General features: G+C 38.0%; 1 protein-coding gene across 1 annotated transcript; it reads left to right on the forward strand.

The window, feature by feature from the left end:
• Positions 1-3107: 3107 nt before the first annotated feature.
• Positions 3108-22251, forward strand: LOC121376514 (ribosomal RNA-processing protein 8-like). Its single transcript, XM_041504409.1, has 7 exons — positions 3108-3131; positions 13021-13148; positions 13832-15396; positions 16977-17106; positions 17685-17791; positions 19218-19314; positions 21072-22251. Exons 2-7 carry the CDS (start codon positions 13032-13034, stop codon positions 21180-21182), a joined length of 2127 nt encoding a protein of 708 aa, XP_041360343.1. The 5' UTR covers positions 3108-3131; positions 13021-13031; the 3' UTR covers positions 21183-22251.
• The last annotated feature ends 516 nt before the right edge of the window (positions 22252-22767 follow it).

Genomic DNA, 22767 nt, shown 5'->3' on the forward strand with positions numbered 1-22767 from the left:
AACCGGAAATGCACCAATCACACAAGGACATTATGATTTACCGTTAACACCTGCAATTCAGTCCGTTTAATTTTTTCATCGCCTAATGGTTATAATATTATTATCAAATTGTTACCCGATTTAAATGGGTTACACGCGAAAGATATTTTTTAGACATGTCTTAAAAGATAATTTGTCATCGGTCAGGTCATAGGGTTAAACGTGCACATTCAAAACAAGCTGTTATAGCGCACGCCTGTCGGGGGGCAAGTTCTTGCGAAGCAAGCCTTTGCGTCCAAGACAGGAAAGGGGTAGGGAGGGGAAGGCGGGACTCTAGCTTATGACTTTAGCACTAAATGAGCACTGAAGACCGGTTATTGTGGCCGAGAAAGAGGCGCCGGTAAAATTTTGAAAGTTCTCAGAAGAAGAATTAAGCCGAAAAGTTGAATTCATTATTTTGCGTTATGTCGGAAAAATGTTGACCAGTGATTGAACGCTAATTTTGAACGGTTCAGCTGAAAGTTAAAGGGTGTCAGATTTTTTTATTTAGCCTAAACGTAGGCCTACCGCCGTTATATGAACCTAGGGTTGTGTAACCCTGAAAAGGGCTGTCAGGGTTGCGGTTTGACGTCAAAGTTTTTGATCATCTGAAACCAGTGGCAGTAGGCTTGCAGGACTCTCAGCTAGGTAATTGCTTGCGAAGGCCCTGTGCAGAACCTTATGCACTGTCTCGTTGGTGGCGCCTGTTGGTATTGGCCGGTGTGGAGGGTGGTGATCATAAGTAGGGGAACGGCGTTTCCGTGGAGCATTCAGCAGGCAGTTCTTCGTAAGAGATGCTGGTTACCATCAGCTGTACTGTCGGGGCACGTCCCTCGTAGAATTCGACATGTTCTTCGTAGGTGTCGTAGATCGGGGGCGCCTCGATCTTGGCGACCTTCGCCGGTTTGGCTCCTGGGGCGGGGGGAGGGTTGAGCCGGTTTGGGTTTGGCGACACCTGATCTTTTCAGTTTGGCCTCCTCAGTCATGACAAGGTCTGGTTGTGGGGGTTGGACCCGTTTGGGTTTGTTGACTACCTTGGCCGTTTTAGCCCCCTACAGGGACTGGTGATGGGGTTGTATCGGCTTGGGATGTGGATCTAGGCTGGCAGGTTGGTCAGCCTCAACATGGTGAGGCAACGGCGGTTTGCTTGGAGGTGGGGCTGGAGGTGTCGACTGCGGAGGGTCCCCTCCCCCCTTCCCCTGTGTCATCTCTGGTGATCTCTTCGTCTTCCTTTGCCTTCTCTTCTTCGCCGCGGTCGTCATGGGAGCCGTTCCGTAGATCAGCGCTATGAAGGCCTTGCTTGTCCCCGGTGTAGGATACCCGGAATTCTGCCAATTTACCGAACAACTGGATCATTGCCCCCAAAGTAGAGACATCTTCAGCTATCGGGAGTTATTAGTTTGAGCGTACGACGACGAAGAAGAAGCTATCGGGAGTCAGAGTCGGAGTGACATGTGTCATCGATGCTTTTTAACATTATTTTATATGTTAGGCTAGCACTGCCAATATAACAGTAAACGAAGGTGCTTGGATTAGCATCTCGAATAGGCCTCCATGGGCCATTCCACAGTTATGTAACGCAAAAATTGACATTTGTATAACCGCTACCCATGTGATGTTTAATTGCGCCATCTAAAAGTACGTAACACTCATCAACAAGTCCCACACACTAATTATTTTTTCTGTCACTATATATTAGCCCGAGTATTTTTCTGGTCAAGAGCTAACTGGACATTTATACGGTTATGATCCATCGTTCTCTCGGTCAGAGGTTACTCTATAACGAAAACGCGGAATGGCCGACTACCACACGGCAGACAAAGTTTACTCAAGAATCCTGTGGTGATATGCAATGGATGTTAATATATTAACTGCCAATGCATGCACATCAATATATTAAATTTTAACTGTCAATGGAATGGACCTATACTTTTCTAATAGCAACACAATAAGCGAGTCAGTTACCATGCAGTTACCATGCAAGGTGACCACATCTGTGGACAATGCAGAGTTCCTCAACCAGTTTTTCCCGACCCAGCTTCCTGGGGATGGACACTCGACAGAACCATCTATTGCCAACTTTGGACAACATTACCGGAGCAGCAAAGAACTGGTTCACTGTAGTAGATGACAATAAAATAAGGATGTTCAGGCGATGCAACTGCGTGAAAGCTGCGCTTCAATGCAGCGAACTCTGTGCCTGTGACGGACAGTGAATCAGGGATTGACTAATCCAACGAAACTATATTCTCCCCAATGAGTAGCAGCTAGGCTTCAAAGACATGATGTGTGTGACTTAACATGCATGCATGATCACCAGATGGTGCTACTAATGTATGCTACAGAACAGTGTACGGTACTTGGATCTAACAATATGTGGGTGTGGGTAATTTTTGGCATGCTTCCATCAAAGAACTGTTCAAGCACGTCTGTCGTGGGCACAACCTACGGCTTCGCTAGAGAGTTCTGTCCATGACAGGGAATCTAACGATAGCGTGGCCAGGCTTTAAAGATTCATTACTTTTATCACAAGCACATTTATTTGGTAACTTGCTTGTACCACGTACGCTATTGAGCTACTGAGTGCACTTGCATATATGACTCTACGAGGCAGTTTGGTTCAGTGAGAGATGGGGTTTACCAAGTGTGTGGTTATAGAGATAAATTTATTCCACAACCAATAAACATCATGCAATTCCATTTCCCCCATTTTTTGCCATAATAAGATGAACCAACCAAAACCGTACCCACATTTGGTCAAAACATATATTACTGGCGTAGGAAGCGGGGAAGGGGGGGGAGGGGGAGGGGGGGGGGGGGGGGAGGGTCTGGTGGATAAGAGAGCGTGTGCTTCCTACGCCCGTATTAAATTTTTTGGTCAAAACGTACCTATTGAGACGTTGGTAAAATTAATATACAGTTATTCAAAAAGCAACGTACTTTTATGGAATCATAAGCTATCTAACATTTAAAATAACAGTTGCGATAAAATTGCAGTGACTGAGTTACTCGTGTATCTTTTCGCCTCGTTTGGATAATAAGGCGTTCCGTGTACATGGGAAATAACTCTATTCAACTCCAGTCATAACATGTTTTGCCGAAGTTAGCACATGGTATATATTTATTGATATTTCAAATCTACTTGCAAGAAACACTGATACAGAATATTACATAGAACAAAATAGTTCAGCAAATGTTTTGATGTGAATTGACTAAGTAAAATTTGAAGTGCTAGTACCAGTAGCCTAGTAGTAGTAGTAGTAAAAAATATGTTGTGTTGATCAGTGTCCCTGTTACTGAGTGTAAGGTTTCTAGACGTTTCGTACCCAAACCCGTTCGTACCATACCGTTTCGTAACCACTAGCATACCAGTTCGTAACCAATTAAATAATGTCATACATTACACCTAACATTAATATATTTTTTAAATACACAATTATAATGTTATATTACAAACATATTGTAACATTTAGCAAAAAAATGTGTTGTAATAATCACTCAGTATCTTTTATAAGCATTAAATGAGCAATTATGTGCGGTGCATCACTGAAGCATGCCGTTTCGTAACCAAAAAGCATACCTTTTCGTAGCCAAAGAGCAATTCTTTTGTCATAAACCCATTTAATATTTGATTGTATTAACCCGTGTAATAACGGTATGCAAATTCAGGGCTAGAAATGAAAAAAAAAATCTACATGCACCAGGTGCATGCTGAAAAAAAAGTTGCATGCACCAAAAATAAGGTAAATCGGAATTATTCGGCAATACCTATATTTATTTATTAACAGTACTGGAACGTTATACAACTGCGTTTATTACTGATTCTTGATCAAATTTGAAAATTTCACCCAACGTAAACGCCTTAAAGAAATCTATAATAGGCCTATTACAAAAACGTACGAATATTTGTGTTTTGTATTAAGCAAGTTGTCAACTTTTTTAACTCGATAAGATCTGTTGGTATAATATAAATTAGCCTACGGAATTCGACGAGAAGTTGCGATTGAAATAATTACTGGCTGACTTCGAGTCAAGTACGCGAGTAACGCACCTGCACGTTCACAATCGTCTGATCAAGTGCCCATATCTGAGGTCGAAAATGTTCAAGGCAGTTACGGTACTTTGTATTGATCACAGATCTGGCAGAGTTCAATTTGTCAGAGACGACAACAACTGTGTTATGCGCGTGGATACACCAAAGTCGATCTCGACCACCTTCCCTAACACTGTTCACGGATATAACCGAGATATTACCGGCAATTTTCGCAAATATATTTCACGGAAATGACCGAAAGGGCGCCATTGTTGTGAGTAGTATTATGGGATACAAAATGGATGCGCCCATAAGATAAAAGTTATCGTTTTCATGTGGCGAACAGATTACGAAATGCATACACAGAGTTCAACAACTTGAGTCTGAATCTGGTAGACAACAGGATAGTAGTATACGCAATACACAGTACTTGAAAAATATTAGCATCCACCGCGTGCACCCAGTTTTAAAAGTTACATGCACACGCAAAAATCAGCATGCACCGGTGCATGTACTAACACTGCATTTCGAGCCCTGAAATTTCATGTCATATGCAAATTTAAAAGTTCATAATGCTACTTTCACCTGTCAATAATTGAAGGACTCTGTGCTAAATAGGGAATAAGTCACATTTTGAAAGTTTTGAGAAATATACCAACATATAAGTTTTTATTAATTTCACATTTACCTTTACCATAAATACAATTGTATGAATGTACTGGGTTTCAATATCTCTATATATAATTATATAATTATGTTAATATTACTATGTTTGTAAATATTACTATGTTTGTACATAAAATGTTTTTTGTCATGTAAAAAGAAAAATGTTATGTGTTTGAAATATATCAACAAATAAGCTGACTTCGCTTGACATGATTTCTAATTTCAATTTCTAATTGCTAATTATTAAAATGCAGTTGGCTTGGATTTTTGTTGTTTTGTTTTTCATTAAATAACATGTACAAATGTGGGTACGAACTGGTATGCCGATGTTCCTCTGGTTATGAACTGGTATGCCTTTGGGTACGAACTGGTATGCTTTTGGGTACGAAACGGTATGGTTACGAAACGACCTGATACCGAGTGTAACACACCAACACTGTTGAAGGTGCATTATCATAGTTGTTGGCAGTTGTATCATATTCGTCTATTTTTACATTGATTAATCTATTATATGCATACGGCAAGACTTCTGATCGTTCCAGCATTCAGTATATTTACTATATTATAATTTAGGGTTAGTGATACAATGATAGTGCACAGGACACATTATCATTTATTCATTATGTCAATATTTTTGTTAATGTGCACACACAGCACAGCGAGTTGCTTCCCTCTATGTAGCATATTTAAAATGGCGGGGGACTTTTGACGGTTGTCATTGGAAGACTGATTTTGTTAATGACACAAGTACTTCAATAGGGATGTAGGGAGTACGATAGGTTATCCATTTTGGTTTGTGTGTCCATTTGTTGAACTATTTTGGTTGAGAAACTGTTGTAGCATGGTGCCACAAGTTTTGAATACCAGCTACATAGAGTGTATGCAACAAGGTTTGGACGTAGAAGAAGCACACATTCTACGTCCCTTCGGACTAGGTTAATTAGTGATAGTAATGGGTAATAGTGAAAACAGCACCATGCCAAAACAGACCCAAGTGAAAATGGAACCAACTTGGACAAACTGGAACCTAGATTGGATGCAAGCCGTTGCTAACTTTTCATCCAAGGCTTTAAATTATAAATAGTTTGATATATTAAAGTTAATATTATTTTAAATATATACTCTTCAAAAAAAGAAACGCAAAAGGGTACAAATGGGTTATAACTCCGATTTTATGTTTCCTACCGGTTCATGCTTTGTGAATATAAGGTCATTGCATGTCCCAGACACATTCCCACGGTTACATTCGATAAAACGCAGCTACTGTACAATAAAGTTCCAAAATGTGAATATTCGCAAAAACGCAGCCACGTGCAAACCATGTCACCACTGCACGTGCGTTGTCTGCACGTGCAACATGAACACCGACAGTATAAAAGTGCAGGGTGTTCGCTTGCCTGGCCTCTGTATCTGGCCGACAGTTGACAATCCAGGACATGCCACGTCTCAGTGAACCGCAGAGAAACAATGCCATTGGCCGACTAGACGCAGGCGAATCCAGAACGGCCGTTGCCAGGGCATTCCATGTGTCCCCAAGCACCATCTCCAGACTGTGGGACCGTTACCAGCAACATGGATCAACACGTGACCTCCCTAGATCCGGTCGACCACAGGTCACTACCCCCGGGCAGGACCGCTACATCCGGGTACGCCACCTTCGGGAACGATTGACTACTGCCACCTCCACAGCCGCAGCAATACCAGGTTTGCGCAGGATATCTGACCAGACCGTACAGAACCGCCTACATGAGGTAGGAATTCGTGCCAGACGTCCAGTTCGAGGTGTCATCTTAACACCACAACACCGTCGACTCCGACTGCAGTGGTGCCAGATTCATCGACAATGGCCTCAACTGCGATGGAGACAGGTGTGGTTCAGTGACGAGTCCCGATTTCTGCTCCGACGTCATGATGGAAGATGTCGCGTGTATAGGCGTCGTGGTGAACGTTATGCGGCAAACTGCGTGCAGGAAGTGGACAGATTCGGCGGGGGTAGTGTCATGGTGTGGGCAGCCATCTCACACACTGGCAGAACTGACCTGGTCCACGTGCAGGGCAACCTGAATGCACAGGGCTACATTGACCAGATCCTCCGGCCACACATTGTTCCAGTTATGGCCAACGCCAACGCAGTGTTCCAACATGACAACGCCAGGCCTCACACAGCACGTCTCACAACGGCTTTCCTACAGAACAACAACATTAATGTCCTTCCTTGGCCATCGATATCACCGGATTTGAACCCAATTGAGCATCTATGGGACGAGTTGGACCGACAGCGACAACCACAGCCCCAGACCCTGCCCGAGCTGGCAGCAGCCTTGCAGGCCGAGTGGGCCACCATCCCCCGGGACGTCATCCGTACTCTGGTTGCTGCAATGGGCAGGCGGTGCCAGGCAGTTGTCAACACACGCAGAGGCCACACCCGGTATTGACTCCAGATGACCTTGACCTTGGTGGTGTGTCCTATCACTTACTCACAATGGACTAGAGTGAATTGTGAACAATCCTGCAACATTTGGTAATTATCGGACTCACCATTCAATAATTAAATCAATTCTCCAAATGTTACGACAATGTGGTTTTGCGTTTCTTCTTTTGAAGAGTATATATACTGTTTAGTCCAGCTCGACTGAAAAATGTACAAACTAATATAATTTACTAAGTTCATTAACTGTTATTATTTTTAGGCACCTTTTATATATAATATTTCTTGTGTTTTATGAACCAAAAAAATTAAATAAAATGCTTTGACTTAGTAAACTTATTTACAAAAAACATATTTGTAGGAGGATGGGGCGGACTATTTTATGTATCTCAGGGACGGAATGGATGTTAGGACCAGACATAACACAATGCACAATTCAACTGTTAGGTCCTATATTTAAAAAAAAAAAAGGTTTCCGTTTTCGCCAAAACATTGAGCTGCCATTATAGCATAATTGGTTCCGTTTTCGCATCAAAAATGGTTCCGTTTTGGTAGTTGTTCCATTTTAGCCTGGATCCCATAGTAATGGCATGCTGGAATGTTCAGAAGTTTTTCCGAATTTATTAACTAAAGTATTAAAACTTCCAGAGAAACATAAAGTCCACATTGAATTGTTAATGTGAAAATTTGAAATATAGATTGGATTTCCTGCATATGTATACATGTTTTTATGTTAAATTTGCACCACATGGATGCTTTTATTGGTGCTTTTGGATGACATTTAACACAGTCTTAATCCCCTGACATTGCCAAATTGTTTTTGCTGGGAGAATTAAAAAAAAGAAAAGAAGCAACAACAAAAAGACCCACAATCAGATGCAGAGTTACGGAATTGAAAGTTCATGCTATTCCATCAGATGCTTGCTTCATTCTATGTCAATATCACAATACATCCTATGACAGGCCTCTGTAAATTGTGAGAACCACAGGTTAATTTGCTCAACACACACACACGTTTGGTTATATTGTATCTTTATGGAACCCATTTTTTGTTTTCATATTATATTTAGGAAGTCGCTGACATAGTCATAATAGGTTACCGGTATGCAGAAACAAATTAGATTGGCCTACCTGAAATTGTTTTGCATGACCCATAAATAGGTTACACCATTTTTCAATTGCCAGATGTCTGTATGAGCATTATAAGAATTAAACGCCCTCTGTCACAGATGGTTGACCTAATTACTGACCCAACAAAATATTATATGACAATATATACATTTGATTTGTACCTAAAAGTACTTTATTGAACCATCTACATATCACACTTATTATTGATATTTTATAAAAATAATTGAATTATGGGTACGGTCCATAATTCTGAGAAAAATAATGGCTATTTGGAGAGCAGATGTGTGACGTATTATTTTGAGTCACGTGACAGGCATTCCTCGAATAACTGCAGTGCCAAAACGATTTACCAAGCTCGTGTAACGAGAACGCTTGACCATCCTCTGCGATGTAGGGTAAATAGAAAAAAATAAAAACCAAATGAAAATAAATTATTAAAAATTAATAAAAACATGTACTGAATGATATTAAGCTTATACATTAATTTATTTTAGTAACAGAAGCAAGTTAAACGTCAACAATCCTGACTAGTTAGGCCTTTGCATCTATAGGTAAATTTATCGTTACTCGTACGCGAAAAACTCTAAACATCTGGATCACAAACACCGTCATTTTCCACCTTGTCAAATTCATTATTATACAAAATATGCCATAACAGCTGACTTGGGATAGGAATTGTTACAGTTTTAAAGAATACTCTGAACTAGACAGTGTTTATATATGATGTGACTATATATATGAAGGTCGTGTCTATAGCCTCCACTAACTAGGGCTGGCTATATTCACAGCAAAAATGTATATAGGCGGTAAATAAGTACATGTATTTGATCCATATTACCGAACCATCTGGAACAGAAGGAATACATACTAAGTACTGTACGAACAGTGCATTTTCTGAACGGGACAGGGTGGGGGAGTATATGAATTACGGGACCCTTTTGTGTACGTTTTCCATAGATATATGAATAGCGTCATATTGTCCCTACAGTACTAACAAAAAATTAATTATAATAAATAAATAAATAATAATAACAATAATGATGAAATAAATAAATAAAAATAACAATTACAAATTATCAGCGGCTGAGGTAGATTAACTGAATGAGAAATTAACTACGGACAGTACACAAACTAACAAAAGGGCTTAAACTTAGTAATTTTTCACTGATTGCAATTTTGAGGCTGCTTATGTAAATTTTGTAAAAAAGTTAATTTTACCATAAATAAATATGACTGAAAGGTTATTTTGCTGTATTTAGTCACATTTCAAATACTCAAAATTGCAAGGGCAAATAAAACTCAAAATCATTTTGTTATAGGCTACTAGTAAAGCTTAGTAAAATTTATGTAACATTTCTGTAACAACCGCCCCCACCCCACCCAACCGCGACGTAATTTTACCAACATTATAATACATGTAATAATAATAATAATACACAATACACTACTATTATTATTATTATTAGCCTACTACTAAATTTTTGGGGTGGAGGGGCGGTGTTTTATTTGGAGGAGTTTTGGCTATAAAAATGCAAGATTAATGTGTGTGCACACGCACAAACGGCAGGCTGAACTTGACCCTGCACATAGAACTGGATTCAACTGGGTTAAGTAATAATTAGCCATCCTTTGGATGACAAAACATGCAACAGTACACTGGTTTTTTATGCTATACATTAAAACCGAAATTCCACTTTTCGAACCAGTCAAAATAATTTGCACACAAGCCTAATAATAATAATAAAAATAAATGGTGAGTTCATGTTTCGACTGTTTATTATTTTATTTCAGCCTATTTGCGGTTATTTTCGGGTTGAAATAATGTATTTTTTATCATTTGCCATGTATATAGCTGGCCCTCATTACATGGCGATTGTTTATATAAAATCCACAAATACATTATACGGTTGTCGTATATATAGCCTTATCACTACGAGTCTGTTTTTCTGTATTTTTATGACTTTTTACAAGAAGACTTCCAAATATTAGAAATGAAGCGTGTCGTGAAATTCCCTCGATCGTAGTTCAATTAAAATGTTTTGGATCATACAGTAACTAGGTTTGGTATTCCAAATGAATGTAATTTCCATTTATAATGCATATTTAGAGAAACAAGGCCGACTAAATCCGTGATTGAGCTCCTTTAAAATGCAGGGATATTTGATCTTCTACTTGGCCAAGTGGCCAGAGCACTTGTCCTAAAGGCTTGAAGCTTGAATCCAGATCCTGTCGTTTGTAACTTGTTTAAAGGAAACATGTCACGAGACCATATTATAGTTCATTTTAAAAGCAAAATAATATACAAATAAGTTTATAACAATAAAATATGTGTAGTTAACTTAAAATGAAGAAATTACGCCAATCAGTATCAAAGTACGATTTATGCATATTTATTCAGGAAAAAAGGGAAGTGACGTCAGAGGTGCTGTACTCTTCCATTGTTGTTAACTGTTTATATATGGAGTAAGGGGCTTACGATCTGTCCAGTCCAACAGTGCCGTACTGCGTGGCCTTTGGGTGTGAAAATAAACAGTTTAAACGATCGGGATTGTCTTTTTACTGTTTTCCAAAGGATTGTATCCGAAGAAAGATGCGTGTATTTTATCGCAAAACAAAAGATTGGACACCAGCACTGCATAGTACTTTGGTGTCAGCCTATTTACAGCCCGGAGCCCGAACGTTACCCAGAGACAAAAACAGTACTCGGTTGCGAATGCCGAGGTGTACATTGTACATATTTGGCACAAATAATAAAATAATTTTAAATAATGATTTTAATCTTCGGGCGGAGTACGTCACAAAAACATTCCTCATCGCCCGAAGCCCCAAAGTAACACGAAGTTCAATGTCATGTCATAGGGTTTTACGTGCACATTCAGAACAAGCTGTTGTAGCGCACGCCTGTCGTGGGCACAAGAGCCGGCCTTGGCCGGCTCCTCCGTCCATGACAGGAAAGGTTGGGGGGGGGGGGGGGGGGAGAGAGGAGGGACCGCCTGCACTGGCAGGTGCAAGGGAGCACCAGCAGACCGATCAAATCGGTAGCAGGTGGGTGGGGGTGGTGGTGGTGCTATGGAATTTGAATGAAACAGTTAAATGCCAAAGAGAAAAGGGTGCGCCTTTTGATCGAGTTCAATACAAAATAAACCACTAAGTACTGTCGGTGTCGAAATAACTATTATGTTTCATCCACGGGCTGACTTGAGAATCGGAGTGTTGTTTTAGTTAATTGGTCCTTTCTTTCCGTGGCCTGCACGTGTGATTCCTGATTGGCAGGTGTATATTGCAGGGTAAGTGATTACCACTGTCTAGACATACATACAAAATATTTGCCAGTTTTTTAAGATCACAGGGTATTGTGGCGTAACCTGTCGCGACTATAGTACAATGTTAATGGACATTATCAGCCGCCTTGCTTCATTACTGTAAATAATGCTGTAAAACCCTTGATTAAGTAGACTTTCCCATCTAAAATTACAAAACTGACCAGGTGAGTGGTTGTTTTTACTCTAACGCACCCTACCAATAGGCCTAATAATATGCTGCTGCTTTTTTTTCAAGATAGAAAAATACTATAACCCCATTTCGTTCTATTGATGCAAATTGAAATATATTTAGTTAAAAAGTTGATTATACTCTCAAGTCATTTATGTTGTTTTACAAGTCAGGTTAATGAAAGTGAAGAGCCTTGTCGTAAATTAGAGTGTTTGTTTACATTGTGCATACAGATTTCATTATGTACAGCCCGAACATGAAAAATGCGATATTTTCTTTAAAAAACAAAACAAAATGTTTGTCCTACATTTATATTTTTTACATATTTAAATACATCATATCGAGGTGTATCTTTATGCTAAATATGGACAGTATACACCTCAGCATTAGCATCCGGGTTTTGGTTTTGTCTCCGGGTTACTTTCGGGCTCCGGACTGTAAATTGGTCGACCGGTCTGGTATGGCACCATCGGTTTCTCCACCCTCCGACTCGCTATCCGTTTTTTCTTCAGTATCACTGTTGTAAATAAATGTGTGTCTTTCTTCATTTACTAACCGCTCAAATTAATACGGCAAAACGTTTTGCGAACGAACACTCATTGTTTTGGTAAGATGTGCAAGTCTTAGATTCTTTATGAGTGGTACGGACTAATGCTTTTAAGTGTAAGGCTTCAGATCAAGCAACATGTCTCTGACGTCACAGACCTCGTGATTGCCCTGCTCATTAAAGATCGGCAATTTCTGCTAAGAGCCCGTATCTGGGTTTTTTTTTATGGAGATATTTTAAGTAATTAATTTAATTATTATTTTTTTTGTTTAGGTGATTCAATTTATAATTAATTGTACATGGTTGGTGCCAAATATAGGTCACGTGACATGTTTCCTTTAATTCAATGTTGATTTGCTGCAGTAAGTACAAATTGCAGTTCTCCACAAGTTGTGTGGAATCTATCACGTGGTTTCCATAGCACAAGAGTCAGTGCACCACGACTGGTATATCAAAGGCTGTGGTATGTACTACTCTGTCTGTGGGATGGTGCGTATAAAAGATCCCTTGCTGCTAATCAAAAAGAGTAGCCCATGAAGTGGCAACAGCAGGTTTCCTCTCTCAATCTGTGTGGTCCGTAACCATATGTCTGACGTCATATAACCATAAATAAAAATTAAAATGTGTTGAGTGCGTCATTAACTAATACATTTCCTTCCATGGCACAATATAATTGAATATTATGAAGTTCTGATTGTTTTTCAGACAGTAAATGCATGGAACTTGTAAGACCAAAGATGGATTTTGAGGAAACTGATTGGCTGTCTGATGTAAGAACTGACACACTTTTAACTTCACTCTTTGGGACCTCATCTTTGTCTGGAAAAAACCCAGTAAGTCTGTGGTAAAAATTTAGTATGTAACATGTACTGTCACTGTCTACACTGAGCGCTGCACGGACCTGACTCCCAATCATGTGACACCAAATACACATAGCCATTGGATAGAACCAACCAATGGCTCGTCCCTAGCCAGTATGGCTGGAAACAACCATAAAAGGCTTTGTCTAATGCACGAATATGATATTCTTAACGCAGATTGAGAATATCCTGTAATAAAATAAATAGAATCCTAAAATAAATAGTAATAGTAATAGATAAAATGTTATTTATATACAAACGGCCACATATATATATATGTAACTCATTTTTAGCCCTGATTTTTACAAAAAGAAATAAGACAAAAAATTATGAAGTTGAATTGTATTTAGAACTTTTAAATGTACATGAACATGTATGTAAATTTCAAATACACAAGTAGGATCCAAGGTTGTGAAAATTGTGATCCATGTTTGAGACCTGGCCTGGGTTCAATGTTTTTCAACTGATTACAGTATTTGTGTTATGCAGCCATGTTTTACCTAACGGTGGCCTTTTGAAATGGGTGATTTTACTAGATTTTTTCTTGTATATTGTTGTATGGTTATAACATATATGTTTTAAGCTGCCTCTTTGATAAATATGTTATTTTGGGGTTTGGATTCACAAAAACATGTATTTATTGTTGTACATTTCAGCATAAAAACATTGCCAAGGAAAGTACAGCTCAAAATTATAATACTGTAGAATCTTACAGAAATTATCTCCTGTCAAGAAAATCTATGAATGATGATGATGATGATGATGCAGTTGTATGTAAGAAACAAAGGAAGAAAGTAAAAGAAAAGAGAAGGAAGAAAAACAAGCGATTGGGTGAAAGACCCGATGAAGAGGAAAGAAACTCCTCTGATGACATGGGGCCAGTTGCTGAAAGACAGGTTTTTGAACAGAACCTTATACAAATACCATTGTCAGAAAAATCATGTGAGAAACCTAAAAAGAAAAAGAAACGTTTGCATGTAAGTTCTAGCAGAAGTTGCAATGATGATAGTGTTCTGAAGGATTTCGGGTCTAAAAAGAGAAAACTAAAACCTTCTGTTGTTGAAGGTAATTGTGCAAGCATCACTTCAAAACCTTTCATAGTATCTGATACCTGTGTTCAAAGGGAAGTAATCTGTAACACCAAAAACGTTCCTGACAAAGATGTAGCACCTGAGGGTATAAAAAAGTCACCATTAAAAAAGAAAAGAAAAAGAGTGTGTAAACGTAATAAATACAAACATTTAGCTAATTCTGACAGTGAAAAGAAGTCTGGCCTACTTCAGACTGATAAAGCATTTGGTGTTAATAGTACAAATAAAACAATAAAATGTACTGCCACTCAAGACATAGTGAGTGTTGATTCTAAACATTTGAACAGATCTGTTACAGAGGCAAAAAGATGTACAAAAAATGAAAAGGCTCTTCCGTTGTTGAAGTTGCACGATACAGAAGATAGGAAAAGAATGTTGGGTGACAGTATGTCTAAAGACACCTGTAGGACTCCCAATAAACATGAATTGAGTGCTGCAAGTGTCAAAACAGGAAAACATAAGAAAGGTAAAAGAGAAATTGTACAAAATAATGGGATAGAAATGACAAATATAGAAATTAGGACTAACAAACATGAGTTCTCTGGAATACCTGTCAAAAGTGGAAAGAAAAAGTTACTTGGCACAAAAACCAAACCTAAAGAGATGATAGAAAGCACGTCACTGGATGAAACAAGACATATTTTAAATAAGTCTCTAGACACATCTAAACACACACCTGAAAAAAAGATACCTTTTGACGTTAAAAAATTGAAAAAATATTTGAATGTGAACAGTATAGAGTCTGGTGAAAAAGGGGATCTGAAATTAAAGCACCCAAAACACAGTGTTTTGAAAAACTCGGAAACAGTTCGGTCTCAGATGGATATTAACTTGTTAAATAAGAACAGTTTAAGTAGTTCAGCTAACTCGCATATTGTTGAAAAGTTAGGTGCTGTGAAAAAAAGAAGCAAAAAAGATCTTTCTTTGCGTGAAAAGATGCTAGATCGTTTAAACTCCGCTCGCTTCCGCTATCTGAGTGAGCAGATGTATACACAGACTGGATCTGAAGCCAAGACACTGTTTGAAAATGACAAAGAAGCTTTCCAGGTGTATCACGAGGGCTACCAGGCACAAGTCAACAAATGGCCTCTTAGTCCACTTAATGTGATTATCAAAGAGATATTAAAACGGTAAGTCTTATGTTAATTGCGTTTGATGTAACTATCTATTATCTACATTTGTACTTACATGTGTATTTGTTTATTAATGACATTAAAGGAATGCTAAAGCAAGGCTTTTGGACTGGTGTGCATATTCAACGATACATAATGCACATTATTGCTTAATATCAACAAGTATAATCGTATAGTTAATTAATAAAACGGTTAAATGTGACGGCTATTATATATAACGGGTGCAGCCATTTTGTACCATCCCAGTGAATACGTCCTCTGGCAAGCTGGTGGTTACGTAATACCTAACGTGTCACGTCAGGAATTAGTCTTCGAACTGAAGAAACAAAAACATACCTGATTTTTGCGGATGCATCGCAATGTTCTGTAATAATATATATCCCAGTAACACTGCAACGTGTATATGTGGTTTATTTTTCAATACAAAATAAACCACCATTGTCAAAGTGTTGAAATAACTGTATTATATTTTGTATATAAATTAACCCACATACTGAAATAATAGTCGAAGTGTTTTCTTGCTTAATTGGTCTTTTCTTTCCGTGGCCTGTACCTGTGGTTCTTGATTGGCAGGTGTATATTTAGACGGTCCGTAGATACTGTGTCTAGACACACTGAAAAGAAGTGCCTCTTTTATTAAGATCACAGGGTATTGTATGATAACCTCAAATTGTAATGGACTTTACCAGCTTTATTACTGTAAGTAATTCTGTAAAACCCTTGATTAAGTAGACTTTCCCAAATCACAAAACTGACCAATTACGTAGTCCCAGAGAAAAGAAAATTATCACTTGGGTATCGTGAGTGGTCGTTTTTGCTCGAATGTATCCTACCAATAGGCCTAATAATATGCATTTTTTCTTTGGATTTTTTAAAAGAAAAAAATACGATAACTCCATTTCGTTATATTGATGCAAATTGAAATATATTTAGTTAAATTGCTTATTATACTATCAAGTCATTTATGTTGTTTTACAAGTCAGGTTGATGAAAGCGAAGCGCCTTGTCGTAAATTAGAGCATTTGTTTACACTGTGCATAATAGAGAAGTTGGACCTGAGCTGACGTCACTTTTCCCCAAGCTATACCACCGGACGTCACAAAAACGAAACAAAATAGCTGCCCCCTGTTAGCAGGAATAATCACGTTTTTTTATTAATTCTAAAATTATGCGTTTTTCATTTGTTAAAGTGTCAGTATGTGTTGGTGGTCCGGGTATGCATCTTTCCAACACATAAGGCTCTTGTTGGAGTTTAGTCTACCTTTAATACAGATATTTTTTCTGGGATATTTCCATGTCAGTGAATGATGTACATGTACACAAAGTATACATGATTAATAATTAATTAATTTTTAAACATTGACATAGACTCCACAGGGAGATAATTTATTAAAACATTTTTAAAATGTTGCTGCCCAAGCTCTGTTTCCTTTGACAAATGAATAAAGTAATTATATTATCTGGAGAGTAATTAATTTTCATATAGTTGGACGTCGTTACAACGACCTGGTCACCACCTTCATCACTGGGTCACGTCGTGGTATATTGAATTTACTCTGTTACTTTTTTGATTGCAGGCCCACAGATTTAGTTGTAGCAGATTTTGGCTGTGGTGAAGCCGTCTTGGCTCAAAGTGTTCCTAATGTTGTCTATTCGTTTGATCTGGTGGCTTTGAATGAATATGTCACAGCTTGTGATATGGCAAAGGTTTGTCACAGATTAAACTATTTGTGGATTGCAGATGTTCTTGAATGTGGGTGGGATGTAGCCCAGCAGTAATTGAAATAAGCAAAACTGTTCACCAGTCCACTGAACAGGTACATATAGAAAATTATATTATATTTTCACTTGTCCAAATAAGTGGTTTGTTTCCAGGGGTGCAGAAATGGGAAATATTTTACTAGCCGGCCAGATCAGAACCAACTAACATTTACTAGCACACCAGAATTTCTACTAGTCTGCCAGCCTATAGAAAATATACTATTGTTAAACAATGTTTTAATATATATATTTATATAGAGAGCGACATCCTGCAAGTATTTAACAGAAGAATCTAATCAAAACACACCGGCAACATAATTTCAACGTAAACAAATAATTTCTAGGAACTATTGACCTTTGACCGGCCAATTTGTAACAAACTCATCTCTGCCTTAAGATTTACTACCAATAGTATTTTTTATACATGTATAATTTGCATACATGTATAATTTTTCTAAATGATTTTTAAGTTACTATTTTAAATGGTGTAAGAGTAAAATGATATGAGATGTGTGTACTTGCAGGTTCCTCTGAGTCCTGGCAGTGCTGATGTGGCAGTGTTTTGTCTGTCACTAATGGGAACGAACCTCACCGATTACCTCTGTGAAGCCAGTAGAGTCCTTAAACAAGGGTAAGCTCATTTCCAGTGTATTCATATTCAGAGAAGGCCCTAGCTTTAGACATATTGTCCAACACACACAAAATTAAAAACACAATTCTTGGGAAGAAGATGTGCATTAAAAAAAACCCTAAAATTTATTAATGACCATAAAAAGCCTTTAGTCAACATGAATGCATGAAAGATTGTAAGTTGACCAAACCACAAGAAGGTTCTTTAGACACTTTGTGTTAAAGTAACATGTGAAATATGCATGTAGCAGGGATGGGAATTCTCCTTGGATCAGCTGTTTTCTTCTCATGAAACATTGCTTTCCCTCGCATTTTAATTGTCCTTTCCTCCAAAATGTGTCAGATGGCACAGATTTTAACTTAGGATTTCAAGAATTGCACCACTACTTGTTTTGTTTTACCTCGACAACAAACAAACTAAACAGTTACACATCATGAATCTGGGCTTTCCACTTTACTAGTCTAGGTAATTCCTTTTGCTAGTTCAATATCAGTCTTATGGCATTCCAGCTACAGTGAGCTGCAAATGAATTTGAATGTACCTGACTATAATTATTACAGCATGTGACACTTTTTCACAGGATAGTGAAATGTAGCTCAATGGTAGAACATTTGTGGGCCACGGGATCGATTGTTGCCGACAGACTCAGGTTTTTCCTATCCCAAACGATGCCTCATATCTGGTGTATTAAAGACCATAATATGTACTGTCCATGGGAAATTGCATATAAAAGATCCTTTGCTTTTGTTTTTATAGGAGTAACCTGTGTGGCAGCAGTGGGTTTCCACTCTCTCTTTCTGTCTTGACCAATTGCTAGTATAACCATATATCAAACACCAAAAAGTCATAGTTTTCAATGTGCTGAGGTGCTGTTAAATCTTTCCTATTGTCATTAGTATAATCTGTCTCGGCCAAAGAAAGAAAGAAAGAAATGTTTTATTTAACGACACACTCAACACATTTTATTTACGGTTATATGGCGTCAGACATATGGTTACGGACCACACAGATTTTGAGAGGAAACCTGCTGTCGCCACTACATGGGCTACTCTTTCCGATTAGCAGCAAGGGATCTTTTATTTGCACTTCCCACAGGCAGGATAGCACAAACCATGGCCTTTGTTGAACCAGTTATGGATCACTGGTCGGTGCAAGTGGTTTACACCTACCCATTGAGCCTTGCGGAGCACTCGGTCAGGGTTTGAAATCGGTATCTGGATTAAAAATCCCATGCCTCGACTGTGATCCGAACCCAGTACCTACCAGCCTGTAGACCGATGGCCTAACCACTACGCCACCGAGGCCGGTCCTTTCTTGGCCAAGGGTCAAAATAACCATACATACGTACACCTATATTTAAACATCAAATAGAAGAAGTTTAAAATGTGCTTAGGTGTCATCAACAAATATTCCTTTCCTTTTTCAGAGGCTTATTGAAGATAGCAGAAGTAGCCAGTCGTTTTGGGAAACGATCTAAATTTGTCCGTGATGTGGAGAGGATGGGATTTAAGCTTACTGACAAGGTAAACATTAAAGCAACATATAATGTGATTCATGACTGTCCCACCAGAAATGGGTTATTGGTGGGTAATTCCTTGTGAGTGTTAACATAATCTGATTCCTGTCTGTCCCACCAAAAATGGGTTATGTGTGGGTAATTAAATTATTCCTTGTGTGTGTTAACATAATTTGATTCCTGTGTGTCCCACCAAAAATGGGTTATGGGTGGGTAATTCCTTACGAGTTTTAAAGGGATACACCCTAGTTACGGCTAGTTGTTAACCATTACGGCGTTGTTTTTCGCTATTAAACCCATTTTTTCACAAATAAAATTGCACTTTACTTACCGTTTATTATTTAGAATATACATTTCCATTCACCTGAAGTGTTTTTTGGTAATCCTGGTGTTTGTAATACCACAAAATGCATTTTTCGTATTTCTGAAAAACTCACGCGCGTCTGAGAAAAAACCGTTGAGCAGACAAGGTCTAATCTATTTTTAGAGGGGATATTTCCATTTCAATGTCACAGACGATAGTATACCATGTGACCGTTATCATTTTGGTTCGGTTTGTTTTCTCGTGCACGGTTCGCGCAATCAACATCCGATTTGTTGTTGTTCATTTGTGAGATTTTTCTTCACAGTTCGTGAACATTTTTAGTAACAATAAAGTTCAGACAAGTAAGTATCTCAATACAAAACGTTACAAACCCTTAAAACCAATAATTTTGCTAAGTCTTACGATATCTGGAGAGGGGATACAACCAGGACAGAACAGTTGGAACATGTCCAGGAGAGGTGAAAAGAACGCACCCCAAGTCTGAAATTTGTTGTGCTTCGAGCGACATCTACTGGTGACATCGGAATACAAAATTTCAAAATTATTTCAAGCAATTGGGACATGGGGATTCCCATGGTATTTATCGATATAAAACCTGCTTTTTCACTCCATTTGATAAAAACGTGATCTAAGTGTGTTACAGGTTTGTAGATTAACCAAATTATAATTTATTTTCGCTGGATGGAACTAGGGTGTGCGGCTTTAACATAATGTGATTTATGTCTGTCCCACCAAAAATTAGTTTCTGGTTGGTAATTCTTTATGTGTATCAACATTTGTTACCCTCAGGGTAATACATCACATTTTACTATTTACTATTAACTACAGCGCTTGCCTAATGTGTGATCAATCTAGGATTGATTCCCATCGGTGGGCCCATTTGGCTAAGTCTCGTTCCAGCCAGTGCTCCACAACTGGTGTAACAAAGGCCATAGTATGTACTATCCCATCTGTGGGATGATATATATAAAAGATCCCTTGCTGCTAATCGAAAAGAGTAGCCCATGCAGTGGTGACAGCGGGTTTCCTCTCTCAATCTCTGTGTGGTCCTTAACCATTTGTCCAACATCATATAACTGTAAATAAAATGTGTTGAGTGCGTTGTTAAATAAAACATTTCCTTTCTTCCTGACAACTAATTTCAGTGCCTGTCATTTTTAATCATTTCAAAAATAAATATTGCATATTCCAATTATAGTAGCCATTGTTTGATAGCACCGGAAACCAGGTTCTTGCAAGATAATAAAAATAGGAATTACTAATGTGAATCAGAAATAATTATCTCTTTGTTTGTTTTAGGTCAAATAAAACATTTTTCAATTCTTTCTTCACTACTCATCTCTGATTAATACAGTAGCTATTCCATTTAAAAAAAATATAGTAAGATATAATCATTTGTGAACATTGGTATTAACTTTTTATTTTATTTTGTTTTTCAGAACACTGAAAACAAGATGTTTTACTTGTTTGATTTTGTCAAGACTGGCAATGTAAAGAAGGATCTGATTCCACAAATTGAACTAAATCCATGTTTGTACAAGAAAAGATGAAAAACCCCACAATATTGCACACAGCTTTACTGAAAACTACATAGAAATCTTAATTTAAAGCCAAACAAAACAAATTTCTGGTCTCTGGTCAGCATGTGCGTCGATTTTGACCCTTGCGCATCAACATTAAAAAATATTATTTCCTGCAGCATGATGTCGATTTTTGCTGGGCTTTTCTTGCTTAGACATAAAACCGCATTTGGAGCCAAAATGGTCTATATGCTGGCTTGGACCATTAAATTTCTTTATTTTCTCTCTAAAACAAGTCCTGTTGTTCTGAACGAGTAGCATGGCTTGTTTTAAACATGTGTGCCGTCAGACTCACAGTAATGAAAATTGCCATGGCTATAAGGAAAATGTAAAAGAAAATATTTAGGGTACCAAGGCAAAGGAGGGGGCACCATGGCCATGGAGGATGTACCAAGGCAGATGAGGAGGATGTAAACAAACTAAATATACCCACCTTTTCTGTGCAGTCCATGAACAAAAAAAGAAAAGAAAAGAAGTTGCATCATGCATTTCTGGAACTTTGGTCTGACCAGAGACTGACTTGGGTTTTTTTTTTGGCCTAAAGAAACTATCCTGACTTTGCTGCAATTGTTCAGATGTTGTTGACCAATAAAACTTTTTTAACTACTGTAATTACATATTAATGTTACATTGTCTGGTTACCATATCATAATATCATGCACAAATATGAAGTACAAGTTCAACTGCACTTTTAAAAAAATTGTGTGTGTTTCGCTATGAACGGAGAACGTCGGAGGTATACACTTGTTTCGTCGCCTGTGCGGCCATTGCTCGGCAAACCACAAACGACGGCCTGTTGTCAATTTCAGTTAACAGGTGCGTTTGCGGATTTGAAATTGTAGGGTACATCTCAAAAAATAAAATGAGAATTCTTGTGCTGTACAAAAAACGTTCAGTTGAGTATACGTACTATTCTTTTGTTAAAACCGGTTTTGATCTTGACAACGTACTATTGACAATTGTACCTTCCTATTTAAGAATTAATATTTTATAAAGTGTTAGTAGAACTTTCAAAGTTTAGTTTGTATAACACAATGATCATGTATGTATTTTTAATAAAATATACTAAAGTAGAAAATGACCGTTTTCACTTTTTAATTTTACGTGTGGTAAAATCGACAAATTCAAATAAATATTATTTCGTTTGGAAAGGATAAAGTTAGTTTGTTTTGTTTAACGACATCAGTCTTAGAGCAATATTAATCAACTGCTTTTGGATGTCAAACGTTTGGTAATTTTGACTTATAATCTAAGAGGAAATGGGCGCATGTGCAGGGGGGAGGCTTTGGGGGTCGAAACCCTTTATCTGACCAAGATAAAAAAAAAATTGAAATATATTTTCTATGGGAACATGGCCCCATATAAACTTTGCTCAATGCAGTCTATAACCCGCAACCCTGCTGAAATCCCTGCACACGTGCCTTGGAAACCCGCTACATTTAAAAAGTATTTTTTTATTTTTTTAACACGGGATCATTTATATGTACCATCCCACAGACAGGATATCACATACCATGGCCTTTTATATACCCATCATGGCGCACTGGCTGGAACA

Source organism: Gigantopelta aegis, chromosome 6 (assembly GCF_016097555.1).
Source record: "Gigantopelta aegis isolate Gae_Host chromosome 6, Gae_host_genome, whole genome shotgun sequence".
Lineage (NCBI taxonomy): Eukaryota > Metazoa > Mollusca > Gastropoda > Neomphalida > Peltospiridae > Gigantopelta > Gigantopelta aegis.